The 17,130-nt window shown below is 38.8% G+C and overlaps 2 protein-coding genes across 2 annotated transcripts in view; one reads left to right on the top strand and one right to left on the bottom strand.

The window, feature by feature from the left end:
* LOC308641540 (centrosomal protein of 78 kDa-like) overlaps positions 1 to 17,130 on the top strand; it is a gene marked incomplete at its 3' end in the record, with an annotated part of 69,183 nt that overhangs the window by 28,350 nt on the left and 23,703 nt on the right. Inside the window, exons 4-9 of the mRNA XM_081280215.1 lie at positions 3,831 to 3,882; positions 5,967 to 6,145; positions 9,100 to 9,346; positions 12,711 to 12,883; positions 14,120 to 14,184; positions 14,444 to 14,555. Of these exons, the coding sequence (XP_081136341.1) occupies positions 3,831 to 3,882; positions 5,967 to 6,145; positions 9,100 to 9,346; positions 12,711 to 12,883; positions 14,120 to 14,184; positions 14,444 to 14,555 (828 nt within the window). The remainder of the gene's footprint in view (positions 1 to 3,830; positions 3,883 to 5,966; positions 6,146 to 9,099; positions 9,347 to 12,710; positions 12,884 to 14,119; positions 14,185 to 14,443; positions 14,556 to 17,130) is intronic.
* Positions 5,694 to 11,825, bottom strand: LOC308638466 (spermatogenesis-associated protein 31D1-like; the record flags this gene model as incomplete). Its single annotated transcript, XM_081275948.1, is given in 5 exon segments — positions 5,694 to 5,895; positions 5,897 to 9,883; positions 10,152 to 10,212; positions 10,818 to 10,857; positions 11,682 to 11,825. Coding segments are annotated over 5 exon segments (4,434 nt in total).

Genomic DNA, 17,130 nt, shown 5'->3' with positions numbered 1-17,130 from the left:
GGCTCAACATCCTCATGTATGAAATCAGGATAAAATAATATCTATTCATAAGTTTTACCCTAAGAAAAATAGGGAATGCATAAGGAATGGAATGATAGCTTTATTTTTATTAATACCTTTTCTCTAGTTAGTTTGTATTTTGTACTCCTTAATATTATTGTGTAATAAATCATATATTTTTATCTCCTTTGGAAAAACTAGTTTGTTTTCTACTTCTTCCTTGTCTCCCACAATTTTAAGTATAATATTAAGTACTTAATTGACTATTTATAAATATGTGTTGATGGGGTAATCTTCTGTAAATACAGTGAATTATTTTGTTTAACTTTGTGTCTTTCATGGTAAAATAAAATTTATATATGTCATAGAAGTTTGAATTTGCTTGTCATAGAAAGACCTTGGTTTTAGCATCATAAATAGCTAGGTTTTTATTCCTGCGTAGCACTTAAATAGGACTTTGGGTAAATTTTGTAATATTCAGAATCTGTTTTATCATTTCTAGATGCAAATAAATAATTTTTATCTCCTAGTGTTATCATGATAATTACATGTGCTGAAAGATGAGAAAACACTAGAATGCTGTATAACACTTAGCATTTCACCTACTTTCTGCTGTATTTTGAAACAATATTCTAGAGGAAAGACTAGTTTTAATCTTAGATCCTGATTTATAAGGTGCATAATACTGGACAAGTGACTCAATCTCTCCAAATTCAGTTTTCAGCACAATGAGATCAAGTGAGATGATCAAACATAATAGACAATGAGAATGGATTTTTGTAGACTATAAATGAAAAAATGAAAGCTATTTCTGCTATCCATATTTTATTGATAAGGCACTAAGATAGAAGATTGTGTTCTAATCTTCTTTTAGTAGAAGAAACTTGTTTAATGACTTCAAGGTTTTCCAACCTAACCTAATATTTGGAGATCTGGCCTCAAAGTATTATCCTTTCTATCTTGTACATAATAGTCTAATTAAATGGAGCCTTAATTATTATCATATATACTTTATTATATTTAGAGTATTATTCCACTGTTTGTGGTAAATACTGGCCTTTTCTGATGCTAGACATACTGTCAATCTATTCACATTATTTCATATCCACTTTTTCTCTCCCACTCACCATATCTTTGAAAAATGACTTCATAGCTGATCATAGAAATAAACACATTATAACAGTGAATAAACATCAAATATGTCATGTAACACATAATCATAATCTTTAAGAATGGAATGAGCAATACTCAAACTGTCATTCATAGAAAACATGAAAGAGTATGAATACCCCATACACATTTTCTTAAGGTGTTATGGAAAGGTTTGTCCAGGATTCAGATGTAAGGTTGGTATTAGGCTTAGCTGTCTTTTTGAACATGAAGGGTCATGTGATTATTTGGCTTCCATTCATTGAAATTCCAGAACCTTCTTAGTTAGATTTATCTTTTCACATGGGAGCATTAATCAAGATAAATTCCATCACAACTGTTGCCAAACATTTCTTGCCATGTGCTGTGTAGTTAGTTTACTCAGAGCCTACTTCCAAGGACTATAATTTCACTGTTTCATCACGTTAGCATTTCATCTGTCGTTCTGGCAATATTTGATGGCTCTTTTATCCTTCAGGTTTTTTCTCTGTATAAACTATTGATATATATGAAAATGCATGTGTCTCTCTTAGACTCTCATTACCATCTTGCCTGCTCTGCTAGTTTTGCATGCAGCCTGCAGTAAATTCAGTGTGGATGGTCTAAGTAAGTTATGGAAAAGCCAAATGTGATTGGACAGATTCATAAAATGCAGTCAGATTGTACACTGCTGAATATATATTTCTTTCTCCTTCCTCTATACCCACACACAAGGCTGTGTTTGCATATATACACACTATATAGGAGAAGTCTTGGCCACACATAAATAAGTTGATAAAGTCCAGGAGTCACATAGCACTTACCAGACACTGAGTTGCAGCTCATGAATCAGCTATAGCAAACTATAAATAAATGACCATGGGCTCATTACTGTGCCAGTTATGGGCCTTTTCCAGTGATTGCTTTTTAATCTAAAAATAGGGACCAGTGGGCTGTTTAAAATATTTCATGTCAAGGGAGTAAATATCCATAATCAGCTGCCCCCCTTGTTTTTCCTTCTTGAATCAAGACATATTATTAATGCATAATGGGTAGGAAAAATGGTTGGCTACGGGATTTCTAGGTTGTAATTTTACCTCAGATGCCAGAACACAAAATCTTGTGTGACCTTGCATGAATGATTTTCTATCCCTGGGTTCTTGTTTACCAATTTTCTGAAATGAATTTGCAATCATGTCAGAAAATTAATCTCAGCAGGTTAGCTGATTGGTTTGCTTTCTGGGCATCCATTCCATTTTTCATGATTCTTAACTTCTCATTTCTTGTGCAGTATATTTGTCAGAACTCTTTGGGTTGCAAGTGGAAGAAATACAAGTGGAATTGGCTTAAGCAAAAGGAGGAACTGATTGACTTATATGCTCCCACCAAGAACAGGGTTTGGAGAGCAGACACACAACTTCCCTTTCTTACAAAGGAGAATCTTATTCTTATTGGGATTTCCCCTTTCTAGACTTTGCCAGGTCTTCTGGTGAATTCAGCTTTTATGTCAGAATAATCAGGGCAGCTGAGCCCTTCCTATGAGAACTTTGAGACAGAGAAACATATGCTAGTGGGAGAAACATCTGTGGGAGGAAACAAATCATCATTTTTTGTTGTATCAAAGGACTTGTTGGGCTCAAATCAGTTAAATATATTTGATATGGTCTGTAAAGGTTAAAATGTGGTACTCTCCTTCCCCTTTTGTAAAAACTTTATTACTATGCTTGATTTTGTACCTTTCACAACTGTGTTTCACATTTATAATCTTTTATACTTCTCTTATTCTTGTTTATACTCCTATAACCCTCTTTTCCTCTCAATACCATTTTCAGATTCTGTCATGATGTCATCCAGTTTCTGATTACAGATAGATAGAAAACACACCATGTGTTCTTATTCCTTGAGCTCACATTCTTTATTCACAAAGAGAAGACCTTTACCTTCTTCCTACAGCTACTGGTGTTAAGACATCCTTAAAACTGCTCTACCATTACATTTTGGTTAGGAGTCACCATCATGGTGACTTATATGCTTCACAGACAAATTCATATCCACATTTCAAACCACAGCTTGATTAGGTTTGGACTTTTGTGATCAGATGGTTTCAGGAGGGTTTGGCTTGCTTTTAAGTTTCCTTGTATTGCTGAGGTCTTCATATTAATCTTAGTGGGAATTCAGAAATATCCAAGAGATGTGTAATGAACTGGTGGGATGACTGCCAGGAGACTCTTTGGATGGGTCAGTTTGCATTACCCCCAACCCCCTCCATGTTTTTCTTTTAATTTTGGCTGGAAGTGACTAAGGAAGTGTGTACTTGATATGAGAATCCAAGGAATGATAGGATAAGGATTACAGGTCTGTTTTTTGGGTGAGCCTCTGGACTGGCCCCATGGTTATCTGAGCATTTCAGAAAGAGAGGGAGGGAATCTAGGTAAGCCACTCTGTCAGACATGGGTACACCATTTTCTGATAAAGGGTGTCAGAAAGTGGAGAAGCAGCATAGCCTCTCCAATTCTGCATGACACTTATGACTGTTTTAGGGCATAGAAGCTTCTGAGGAAACTAGCATCATTTTGTTTTCAGGGTTTTGCCAGGAGTTTTGCCATCAACAGGAGGCCTCATATTTTCAAAGACATGGACATCTTCATGGTGAGCTTCTGCTGCACTGAATTCCATCAAATAACTTTGTGTTATTTTTCCAGCAGCAGACAGCAGTGGAAGGGGAGAACATTACCAAGAGGAGGAGTGTTCATGAACTCTCACAAGACACACTTCAGGTATTCCTGGGAATTACCAAGTAAGACCTGGGGGAATCTTGTGTGGACAATGTAAGCCAATAGTCAGTTCAATAGGAGTTATTTGTTTCATTCTGGCAGTTATACATGATGAGACCTGACCAAACAGTTTACTCTTGTAAAGACTTTGATTTTATGGTCCTTTGAAGGAGGTATTATAAGAATTGATGCAAATATCTCCAGGAGAGGGACTTTAAGTAAATGGAAAATGACTATTGCCACATTATCAGATCAATGTTTTGTTCTAATAATTAGTTATACATGATAGTAGAATGAATTTTAATACATCATACATAAATGGAGTATAACTTCTCATTCTTCTAGTTGTACATGATATAAAATTACAACAGGGGGCTGGGGATGTGGCTCAACCGGTAGCGCGCTCGCCTGGCATGCGTGCGGCCCGGTTCGATCCTCAGCACCACATACCAACAAAGATGTTGTGTCCGCCGAGAACTAAAAAATAAATATTAAAAATTCTCTCTCTCTCTCTCTCTCTCTCTCTCTCTCTCTCCTCTCTCTCTCTTAAAAAAAATTACAACAGTTGTGTAAATATATATGCACATAGGGTAATGTCTGATTCATTGTACTGTCCTTTCTTCCTCTATGTCCTCTTTCCTTCCTTCACTCTACTCTAATTCAAAATACCTTTATTTTTCCTCCCCCCCCCCACCTTATTGTGAATTAGCATCTACATATCAGAAAAAACATTTGGCCTTTGGTTCTTTGTGCTAGGAGCCACAGCAAAGTATTATGATGCATGGCACCTTTGGTTAAGGTGACTGCCAGCTAGCCATTGAGATGATATGATTATGTTAAGATTTACATTCATATGGAAATTGGACTCCTGCTGTTCACCTTGGCCTGCTATGGAATGGGACTCCTGGAGAGTTCCCATTGGTTGGGGAAGGATAGTAGGAGGGTTTTCCGGGGGAGGTCCTGGGCCCCCAGTTCAGGGAGAAACAACCACATGAGTGGACCAGTGTGCTGGCCAGACGCGTCCAAGGTATTGGCGGCATTTTCAAAAATAAAGTTTTGTTCCTGCTTGAGTGGCTCATGATTCTGTGCCCAGCTGGGTTGCGGCAATATGCCTTATTAAAAACTTAAGCAGCACCTACCCTGCTCCTAAAACCTACCCTAATCACCCAGAATCCACTGCAGCAGTACCCCCCAAACATTGTCAAGCAAGTTTCACCCTTCTGTATGAACTTCTGATAACTGACATGTTTGTAAAAAATGACTAAGCCACTCTATTAACCATTCTCAAAATTGTTCCTGCCCTTGACTCTCTCCCCCCGCCCCTCCCTCTCATTGTAATTGGACACAATACCTTTACTTTTATGTGGTGCTGAGGAGCAAACCCAGCGCCTAGAGGCGAGCGCTTTACCACTGAGCCAAAACCTAGGCCCTTGACTCTCTTTAGGTATAGAAGACCTATCTTCCTCACTGCAGGGGGAAGGTGTGGGATGCCATATATAATGCCACTAAGGTTAAGCTAAGGGGTAGGAAGCAGTGCCACCTCCTCAGGTTTCAGCAGGAAGAGGAAAGGTGTTTTTTGAAAACATGATCTCTTTTCCTTAAGGAGAGGTCCAGGAGATTTGGTCACCTTTTTAGAAGTCCAGAGAGGCAATCAATAAAAGCTGAACTACTTTCTCCCCTTCCCTAAACACAAGGACAGGTTGCCCAAAACCCAAACCCGCAACACAAGAAAAGACACCATATTGTTAGAAAATGTATTGGGGAAAATCCGTATTCTCAAAAAGGGATAAATTATTTGGGGGGAAGAAGATTTTCTTTCTGAAAATCCTGGAGAAGCATTTTCTGTTTGAACAACAGGGACAACTCTCCCAACACAGTGCCTTTAACAAAAGGAGCAGCAGCTGGAGCCACCTGACCAACTCTATGTTTGCATGTAGTATTCAGATGGAGCAAGGGTTCCTTGTGCGGCATGGATGGGTGATGCTTCTGACATCTTTTCCTGTACTGTCACACTTTTCTGGGGCTGTCTGTCCCTGTCCATGACCCATCTATTATTCCCTGTAGGATACCTCTGACCAGCAAAGCCAACTTCTTGGCTGCAAGATTTGGCACTTGGCACCTTAGCACAGGGAGTCTTGACATTGAAGGCATGTTTCTGGACGGGTTCTGCCTGAACCGGCAGTCCAGTCTTGTGCTCAATTTTCCCAGGCCTCATGGGGGTGGAAAGAGGCTTTTGCGGGGCGGTGGCCTCTACTCCATGCCGACCTGCTAGTTTCTCCTCTAGGATCTTCCCAATGTCTGTCATGATTTTCTGAGCTTCAGTATTCCCAGTAAAGGCAGCTCTCTTAGCTGGGTTTCTGCCTTGCACAGATGATGAAGAGCTGCCCTTTTTCAGAGAACCTTCTTGCCCTTTGCTTTTTATACCAAAATAAAGCCTTTGAAAAAAGTGCTTGAACTGGCTTTTAAAATTGTTTTCAGGAGAAGGCTGTCCCTTCAGTGACGGGGCTGAGGAGGACTTGCTCCCAAGTGCCTCCTTTAATGTTCTGTCTTGAGGATGGGGGAGCTTCCCTCTAGGTTGGCGTGTCACCAACCCTGCATCCCCTCCACCAAACTCGGCTGTTTGGGGTACCAGAGGGCACACCCTTTTTGATGCTAATGGTACCTTCTTGTCCTGACACTTACATAAGACATGTGTCGGGATCCAGGGCTCTTGCCCCTGCTCTATGTTGATCCCTCTGTTGTCACAGTGGGCTTGTAGCACCTGAGGAGCTGCCATGTCCCCACTAGAAGCACTATGAAAATGAGTGAAAGTCTTAGAAGTCAAGGTCTTTGAAGTCAAGGTCTTGCACGTCAAGGTCTGTGAAGCTAAGGTCTTGGAAGTCAACTTATCTAAGGCCAGTGTCAACTCAGTAGAAAAGGCTGGAACCAGGCCCTGCTCCCTGCTCTCCATTTTCATCTTCATCTCATTAAGCAACCGATTTTTAAGATCTAATGATTTGGAATCTTTGAGAACTGATATTCCTTCTGGGGGCCTTTCAACGGTCAGGGTTGATTCAACTTTACTCATATTCATATCTGTCCCGGAGGAGCTTTCTGACTCTGTGGTCGTCAGGCTGTTCGTAGACTGTGATCGAATAGCACAGAGCTCCTTTGCCTTGAATATCTCCCTTGATTTGTTAGACATGGGAAAATATTCTAAATTCTTAATCATTTTTCTCTGAATCTTTTCTATACTATTGCTGGGACTCACTCCCTTATTCCATGATTTGGGTCTGGCCCCAGCCTGCTTTGTGGGCAACTTTGGGCTGCATTTATTGGCTATTACAGTCTGTTTCTGACTGTCTTTATCTTTGTCACTGCGTGGGAAGGGCAACGAAGCCCGTCTGTCACCCTCAATTGCCTTGACATTCCCTGTAAGCTCAGGGTTGGTGTGAGAGGGTGAATGTGTTAGGGCCCTCTTATTTTCCTTGCTCACAGGTGAAGGGGCAGAAAGAGGATGATCTAGAGTAGGGCCTGAAATTATTGTTCCCACCTTGACTACATGAAAAGTACTAATGCTTTCTTTAAGGGGCTTGGAGACCCCAATTTTAGAATCCTTGCCAGAAGTCAGACTGGATGAGGAGGAAATGTTGGAGCGAACTGAGGACCAGGATGGGGTTCCTTTCATTTTGAAGATGTCTATGGATTCCTGAACCTTTTGGGGAAGCCCACACATCATCCTCTTATGAAAGAGTTTAATATGGTCTTCCAACATCTTTTGTTTGTTGGAACCAAGGAAGGAAATATCCTGGGCGGTATTGAGGCCCTTCGTGTCCTCATACACCAGTGGTGCCAAATCACTGTGTTTTGTTTGGCTAGGGGATTTCTCAGGACTAGTCAATATCGGCTCCATAGAATGCAATGATCTATTCACAGTGCCAGGCATCTGACACACATGGATTTCCTCAAATTTCTTGCTCAAGTGTGCTTCCAGGGCTTCTGTCAGTTGTTTCTGAACTGAGCTCTCCTCTGAGATCTTTGATTTTTTTCCAAAAAGACTATTCAATTCGTTTTTCAGGTTTGTCTTAAAGTCAGAGTCCAGATCATTATCTGGAGCCCTCTCTGAGTCACTCAATGGATCATCTTTTGTGCCAATCTCTGGACTATTTACTTTCTTCACTCTCTCCCCTAGTGGAAGTAATTCTGAGCTCTTCTCATGGAAACTTCTGGGATGGCTCAATTGTAAATCTTTGCTACTTTGACCCTTAAACAAAGAGATCCATGAAAGTCCATAAGTGGACTTTGACTCGGATATCTCGGAAATTTCTGTTTCAGGACTCATCCTTGACAGACACTCATGGACTCTGCGGGGCAGACCCCACCGGTGTTGAATAAGCCTTTTCCGAAGGTGGTGCTCTAGCTTCTTCCGAAGCTCTTTTTTGAGGGGAAAATCTCCCGGAATGATGGTTGTTGGAGCATAAGCCTTGGAGGACCGTCTATCAGATAAAACACTGGGAGCTGGAGGACAAAACTCTTCCTTGGATTTTTGAACCACAAAGGGTAAACCCCACAAACTTTCCTGTCCTTTCTGTAATACATTATATTCCAAGTCATGAATTTGGGATGGCATGAGAGATTGTACCTCATCCTGGAATCTATGAATCCTCACTCCACCATCACTAACCTGAGATGAAATAGGTGGTGACAAGGTAGGGACCGAGAATTGAAGCTGGTCTTGGGGTGGAACAGGAGATTGGCACTGAAGCTGGTCCTGGGGTGGGACAGGAGATTGGCCCAGTGCTTGGGTCAAGGGTTGAGATTGGATCTCAGCCAAGGACAGAGTTGGGGGAGGGGTTAGAACTAGAGATTCAGGGGCTTCAATGGAAGTGGGCATTGAATTGAAGCAGACATAGGTTGAACAGTCACCTGAGACAGGTACTATAGATTTCAAGGACTCACTGTGCAAAGATGGGAGACCCCAGAAGAATTGGGTACATTTTTTAGGTAAGTTATCCTCAAAGGTCTTAGGATCTGAGGACTGGTGGTCTACCTGCAATTCCTCTGATTTGCCTTTACTGCTCTGTGAAGGAAGGGAGACAGGTGAGTCCTGTTGCTCAGCAACTGACTCTAACCTTTTCCCTGAAGAATTCAATTGGCCGTCTGGCTTAAGTTCTTTTGGAAAGGATTTTGTTTCCTTTTCATTTTTGTTCTGCATCAGGAAATCACCCTTCTTTTTTATATGTCTCTCCAGAAGGGCCAAGACATCAGGGCATAGAAATGAGAGGTTTCCGGGCTCTACAAGGATGGCTGCAGTATCCCTCTCAGAAGAGGCCTCAGGAGGATGGAGGTCGAGGAGGTTTTTGTCATCATCAGAGGGCTCCAATTGAGAGGGAGACAAGTGTTCGGCATGAGACTGGTTTCCAGAGAACTCTGCCACTGGAAGGCTTGCACTGTCAGTGCATGAGGTTGTTGGGACATTAGTAGACAACCCATCAGGGCTATCCACCAGAGACAAAGTAGCTTCAGGTTGGGCAACAGGTTTTGCTTCTTGACTGTCAGTTGGTGGGGGAAGGGTTGGAACAGGTGGGGGAGGGGTTGGAACAGATGGTTGAGGTGGGATATGATCCACTGGCAATTTTGAACTCAAGGGAGAAGACTCTGGTAGCAGAGAGTCACCCCGTAATGAGGGTCCAGGTAGGTCAATTAAAGGGTTAATTTGGTCAGGTGAACCAATAGAGGAAGGAAATAGAGTTGGCTCAGTTAAAGGAGTTGAAACTGAAGCTCCCGGAGGGATTGCAGAAACAACAGCAGACAGAAAAACTGATGACTCTCTCAAGGACGTCACGGAAGACACACGGGACACAGAATTAACAGCATCTTCCAAGGACGCCTTATAGATCAGTTGACTGACCTTAGCTGTTGTTCTATTACACACCCGACAGAGCGGGTCTGGACATAACAGTTGCCGAAAGTGGAGGAAATCATTATTCTGGCTCATGGAACTGCGAGAGACAGAAAGCCAAAGCTGTAACCAGAACCACTACAAGGGAAGCAAGATCTGCAGTTCTATGGGTGGTGGGGAGCCCGCTACCTGCTCTACATTCCACACATCTATGACCTCACAATACCCTCCCCTCCCAAGTTCTTTATTCACGTACCCATGGCTATGGCTACCCCTCCTGTGATTAGGGCATATTGCAAAGAATTCCTGGGGGACTGAGTAAAACATACCAGGAAAGGAATCAGTAAAGAAGGGAAATGACTGATCACCTTCTCAGAATAGAAAGCAGCTTCCTCCCCTCCTCTGCTTCTCTCCGGCAAGTTCTCCGACCTGGAAAACCAGGACAGTTGGTTATATATAGTAAAGGTAAAAACACAGGTTATCATTCAGGAGTTTTTACAGGAAACAGGATATTAAAGTCAGAAAGCCCTAAAAACCTGCAGATAAGGTCATAAGTGTCAGGGATAATAGTAAGAAGGTTCACAGGTATATGTGGTTCCATTTAGAAAGTACTTTCACCTGTACCATCCTACATGCTGCTCAAAACCACCACCTGAAGCGCAAGAGTCAGTAGCTAACTCAGAGATGAATCTAATCAGCCAAGAATTAAAATAGTTTACACCATGTCACCAGACAGAAATTCTGACTCCAAGGCAATCAGGGGTCTTTGGACCTTTCACAGGGCCACCTACTTGGCAGTAAATGTCCAAGGCCCAGGTCCATCACTACTTGATTCACACCCAAGGAAGGGTGGGCAGGGCAGGGACTCTGAGGAATCTCTCAGGTCTCACTGCCTTCTCCTGAGCCTCTCCTCTGAGACCCCTTTTCCTGAGAGAGACTGCACCTAGAAACTGACATCCTCCAAGATCATGGAGCTGTAGAGAGATAGGAAAGTTCACCCTTATAGAGCTCAGGTTGAACAGGCAGAACCTTACCTTTAAATGCTCCATTTTTCCTTCTCTTTGTTCCCTGACGCTGAAAACAAAAATATGGTATATTAAGAACTATGTAATGTTTTGAACAACCAACAATAAAATTAAAAAAAAAAAAAGATCTTCATACTAAAAAAAAAAAATAAATAAAGACTTTGCTGTATTCCTGAAAAAAAAAAAAAAAAAAAAAAGGGGCTGGGGCCCATTTCTTTTACTCCTTTCATTAACAAGCTTAGACATTCATTAGGCAAGAATTGGACAACTCTTCATTTTTAATTAGTAGAAATTGTACTCCTTCCTTTTATTAATCTTGAAGGGCAATGAAATATTTTCAATTTTTTACTTCTTTGATAATTTCAAAGGACATTTTTGTCTGTGAGATTCCACATTTGATGGTCTTAAACCCTCTGCTGAAGGAGGGCATAGAATCTGAGGCCAACAGTCTCATCTGTGCTCCCCCAGGGAACCCTGCGTCCTGGGGCAGAGCTCAGGCTACAGGCTCTACTCAAGAGGTCAGCACTGTTTTCCTGACCAGCCCAATACGAAGGCTGGGTGAAGAGCATCTGACATGGGAATGAGACTCAGAATCTAGTCAGAAGAGACCCGTCTCCTTCACTCTCTATCCAGACCAATCTGGAACCCTCCACCACACCCCAAAAGATAGTCTGTGAGCTTTAGATGGAAATCTTAGTCCTTCCTGAACCTCTGACTTTCCCTAAAGAGTGAAGTTCTATCTTGTCCTCAGACTTCCCAAGTCACTTCTTTTTTGAGCCAACCAAACATTTAGTAATGTGAGCATGGAAATAACAAATCCCATCTGACATTTCACATAAGAAACTCCCAAGGGAGTTCTCTCTGCTTCCTTACCTTCTGGGTGGCTTTATTTTTCTTGAGTGTTGGTGAAAATAGTTTCAATACCTGAAAGGACAGGTATAGAAAAAGCAATACCAACCCACTCAAAATGGTACTTTGGGGATCAATAGCCCAAAGAATTGAACCAAGATCAACCATGGTTCGGTGTGGCTATTCAGCAAAGAGAACATTCTTCATTGTCTGAATCGCTCGGTTGCCTAAGGCAAATGAGTTCTGAGGGTGCCCGGGCTTCTCTATATCTCCAGGCTTGCTTCACACACCATTGAGGAGTCACAAAGGGAAAGGGTTCTGAGGGCGGGGAGAGAAGACTCCAGGAGGTTGTTCCCCTCCTCCACCTGCCCACCAGCCAGCAGATCCCTTTGCTCAGGTCTGTTGCTCCATTTCCCAGTCCACTCTTTCCTCATGTCATGCCTTCATTACCTCAGGGAGCATTCCTGTTTGTTTCATGTGTAACCAAGATGTTTTACACGAGTCCCCTTTTTACTGTTTGGATCCCTTGACTTACACCCCACCAATTCCACTGCCTTGAAAATCTGACATACACTGCCTGGAATTTTTGCTTGTACCAAGACATTTACACTCTTGGGTCACCTACATCCTTAAATCTATCTTATCTACAGAAAGCTTTTGCTTTACTCTAACTCACATGTAAAACTTAACGTTCTTTCATACTTAGGTAGTTTTATAAGTTTCAATAGCAGATTTTTGTTTCAATCAGCCTGTAGTATCTTCGATCACAGTGGCTGACTCTCATTAAAACTAATAATTTGTTAGTCAACACTCTTGAAACAAAAATAAACATAAAAAGAATCTAAATAAAATTGAAACTTCAAGTGATCTTGGAGATAAGTCTATAACGTTTGTTTTTTTCTGAAGTAGTGAAGATTAAACATAACAAAGACTATTGGATGTGCTCTATTTCCCGCCCCCTGACAAATTGATCCAGTGTTTTCAAATCTGATAATCAACCATCTCATTTTTTTTCAATTCTTCATTCATTATTTTGATCTAACTTGCTTCTAGCTACCTAAAACTCAAATGGTCCCTGCCTCCACATCAATTTCATAATGCTTATATGACTTTCTCAAACCTGAAGCAGTGTGGCCTCACCAATGAAGGAGCCAAAGCTTTACTAGAGGCCCTTGAAACCAATAGAACACTGGTCATTCTGGATATAAGAAAAAATTCACTCATTGGTATGTCACCTCATTTTTTAAAAAAAACTAACAAATAGCAGAATAAAAAAATTTGTTCATGTATCGACAATTTTTAAAGCTTAATATGTTTATCTTCCTAATCTTATACTTTTCTAATCTTGTACTTCCTTATGTTTTTAGCAGGTGATTTGCCAATTAAAATGAGTTATACTTGTAAATTGTTCTTGGCTGCTACTCTGAATACAGGTGAACCCAGATAATAAACCTGCTTCTACCAAGAGCATTATTTCTGTTTTTTTTTTTTTTCTGGAACCTCTGAATTCTTGGGAGAGAGCATTTCATTCATTTGCTAATTTGACTAATGATTTTTTAATACTTCTATGTGCCAAACACTGGTTTAGGCACTAAACTTACCAGCTAGTTAAAGTCTTACTCTCACTCAGCTTATGTCCTAATGGGGGAAATCAAATACAAATGAGTAAACAGATAAGTAGTGTAATTTGAGATAGCAGGAAGTGCAAGAATGCCTTAAAATAAGAAAACAGATGGGGTCTGATGAGACTGTACTAGATAGGTTTGTTAAGGGACAACATCACTGGAAAAGTGACATACAGAGAGATCTGAGTAGAGAGAAGAGTTAGCAATTCTAGAACAAAGAAATAATGAGAATAAAAGTACAAGGTGGTAGAGTTGATGGAGTATTTAAGGAAAAGCAAGGAGACCAACATGGTTGGAGCACTTAGTGAGGGAGAATCTGGTATCCTATGAGATCAGACAGCTAGCCAGGGTCTACTTTGAGGTCTTAAAGGCCAAGGTAAGGACCTGGACTATTTAGAGTGAATTAAAACCACAGGAGAGTTTTGAGCTGGAAAAAGGCATGAGCCAAGTAGCATTTCATTTGGGAGGAATAAGAAGGAAAACAGACTAGTTCGAAGTTGTCCAAGTGAGAGATGGTTATGGCTTAGCTTAGGGTGGAAGGTTGGAGGTGATGAAACAAAGTATAACTAAGAAGACGATTTGTAGATAGATTAGATGTGAGCTATGAAGGAAATAGTAATTTTTAAAATGTCCCTCAGTGGTAATGTGTATGACCAGAGTGGTACAGTTACTAAGAAAAGGAGGATGAGAGAGGAGCAGCTTCATGGGTGTATCACAACTTTGGTTTAAATATTTTAATTTTATGGGAAAAGTAATGATTAGTTGACTTTTGTTTTTAAATAGAAATAGCCACTCATTGGAAAAGTTACTACAATTTCAATTTTCATTTTACTTTAGATCATTCTATGATGAAAGCAGTTATCAAAAAAGTTCTTCAGAATGGAAGGAGTGCTAAGTCAGAGGTATAACATGTTTTAGTCCTCTAGAAAGAATTTTTATTCATTTACTTTTGTTTTTAGTAAAATAAAATTGCCAGGGCACTTTCTTAAATGAAGTTTTCAGTCAGTTAAGGTGGCTTTTCTGTTTTTAAAAATATTTTGAGACTTAATTTGGAATCCTAAAACTGCAAATTGCAAACCTTTTGTTAAGAATATCCTAATAAATTTGAGTTAAGGTTGAATCCTCATACCAGTACTGAAATTACCTATGTCTCTCTTCCAGTACCAGTGGATAACTTCTCCATCAGTAAGGGAACCATCTAAAACTGCTAAACAGAAAAAGAGAACAATAATTCTGGGAAATAGTCGAAAAGGAAAAGCTACTATTAGAATTGGTAACTCTATATGTGTTGTCTTTTTAATACTTTTAAAATTTATATCTTCCATGTGTTCTAATGTGTTAAAATTACTCTTCTCATTGTCTGTATTGACACATGTATATCTTCTCAGGACTGTAATTGTTCTGAAACAGATAACAACAATTTATAGAATGTAGAAATAGTTAAATGAATCATTGTAGAAAGAATACTAGTATTTCCATTTTTTAAATTAGCCGTTTTTGTTTTTTGTTTTTCATAAAATGTTCATCATTTTCAGTGTTTCCCAGTTGATGATTACCTTGCATACTTTGCAGTTGAAATTGGGATGCCCTTTGGTGACACTGCTTTTTAGTGTCCTTTGTTGTTTTATGGTGCTACAGAGGAATCCAGGGCTTTGAGCTTGTTGTCAAGTGCTCTACCAGAGTCATGCCCCGAATCTAATTTTTTAAAATTTTTTAATTAAAAAAAAAAGTTTTTAATTTTTTTTTTTTTTTTTTTTTTTTTTTTGGTACTGGGAATTGAACACAGCAGGTGTGCTTTACCACTAGGCCAGTCCTTTTTATTTTTTATTCTGAGACAGGGTCTTGTTAAGTTGCTGAGGCTGACCTCAAATTTGTGATACTCTTGTTTCAGTCTCCTGAGTTGCTGGGATTATAGGTGTGTGTTGCCAATTTTTTTTTTTTAATGGAGTAGTACCCTTTCTTAAAACTATAGGAAACAACATTTTTTCTCCTTGTTCCCCACTTCTCTGAAAATCCCACTTAAAAGGTATTGAAACCTGGCACAGTGGTGCACACCTATAATCCCAGCAGCTAGGGAGGCTGAGACAGAAGGATTGGGAGTTTAAAGCCACCTTCAGTCTCTAAATAAAATACAAAGTAGGTCTGGGGATGTGGCTCAATGGTTGAGTGCCCCTGAGTTCAATCCCTGGTACCAAAAATAAAAAAGGTTATTAGATATTAGATAACACCTTGATTCTTTAAATGATGAAGAAAAAACTTAAAGTATATATATAATCTTTATGAAACAATGTTGCAAATAAGTTTATTGACCCTAGATGGAATGTTTTAGAATAAAATGTTTTCTGTATTACTTGTTATAATGTATATTTAATCTTCCAAGTAATACTTAATCTAATAATAGTTATAAATAAAAATATCCATGATTTTGTGACCAAGTATATTGGTAAAAACCTTTTAAATAAAACTCTTTAACAATGAGTGAAGTAAATTTCAGTTTGGAGTAATTTAATTCACTAAAATTTTTGTGTTATTTTCTAAAGAGTTCTTAACTTTTATTTTCTAGAACAAATTATCTTTAGCACAATTTTTTTCTTTGTGAAAAGAAAAAATGACACAGTAGAATAAGTTAATCTAAATCTATTAGAAAACTGGCCTTTTTTGTAATAACTTTGAATTTTGAGACAGTAAAACCATAAGAACTAATATAGAAAAAAAAATTATGTTTAGGATCTGCCAACTTTCTACTAGTTAAAGATTTGTGGTAACTTTAGTTATATGCCAGATACATCAAGGTCACTGAACAATTAATGGCAATCTTTTATTTGGATTCAATCTGAAATCTTAACAAATTGTTTGACTTAGTTCTATTGAGGCATATACTTGAAAATGGTTAATATGAGGAACTGGGGATGTAGCTCAGTGGCAGAGTGCTTATCTAGTATGTGTGAGACCGTGGGTACAGTCCCCAATACAGTACATACACACAAAAAAGATTAATATGGAAATTTTTGTTAGATATATTTCAACATAATTTTTTTTAAAGTTGTTTGATGATTTTTGTTTAGCTTTTATTAAGGTATTGTTTTATAATAGCAATGGAGATAAAAACAGAAAACACCTCCAATTTCATTATTCTGTCAAATAATATTTTCTCCTGTTGACTGTGAGCATAAATATAATTTGGCATTTTTTTTTCATTTCATAGTAAATTTTTATATAATAGTTAACTTTTTTAATACATTCATAAGGTTTTATTGAGTTGATGGGTCAATATTTTAAACTGGTAAAAAGCTGGGAAAGATTTAAGTATTTAAGTATTTAATAATTTTAAAAATCCTAGTGTAAACATCTTCATACCTATAACTTCTTGTTTTATTAAAACCTGTATATTTTTATTTACTGTTAACCAGCTTATTTGTAGTGAATAGTAATAAATGTATTAGGTAGTAGTACATAAAAGTATAGTATTTATCTTATCTACCAACTCTCATATCAGAACAGTTATATTTTAGTTGTCAATCAAATAGTATATACAATTGAGACTGGTGACATCACACTAATTAAATATTGCTAAAGGTTTATATCATGTAAGCATTCTTTTAAGTATTTCTATTGGTGTTTATAAATAAAAATAGAAAATGTATATTACATCTATATAAAACATGTTCAAAATTTTGTAATTTTAGTAGCTAGTTTGTGTAATAAAGCATCATAGTTGAGAATAAAATCAAATTTGTTTCTCAGCATGGTTAAAGAAAGTGGGAATATGGCTGAATTTTACAAACTCACTGAGGTATTTTAAGAGTAATTTTGTTTCTTGGGCCTTTTTTTTTTTTTTTTTGGATTTG

This window comes from Spermophilus citellus, assembly GCF_964194105.1.
Source record: "Spermophilus citellus genome assembly, chromosome: 2".
Lineage (NCBI taxonomy): Eukaryota > Metazoa > Chordata > Mammalia > Rodentia > Sciuridae > Spermophilus > Spermophilus citellus.
The sequence above is the reverse complement of the archived record's forward strand: the minus strand, read 5'-3'. Positions and strand labels throughout refer to the sequence as shown.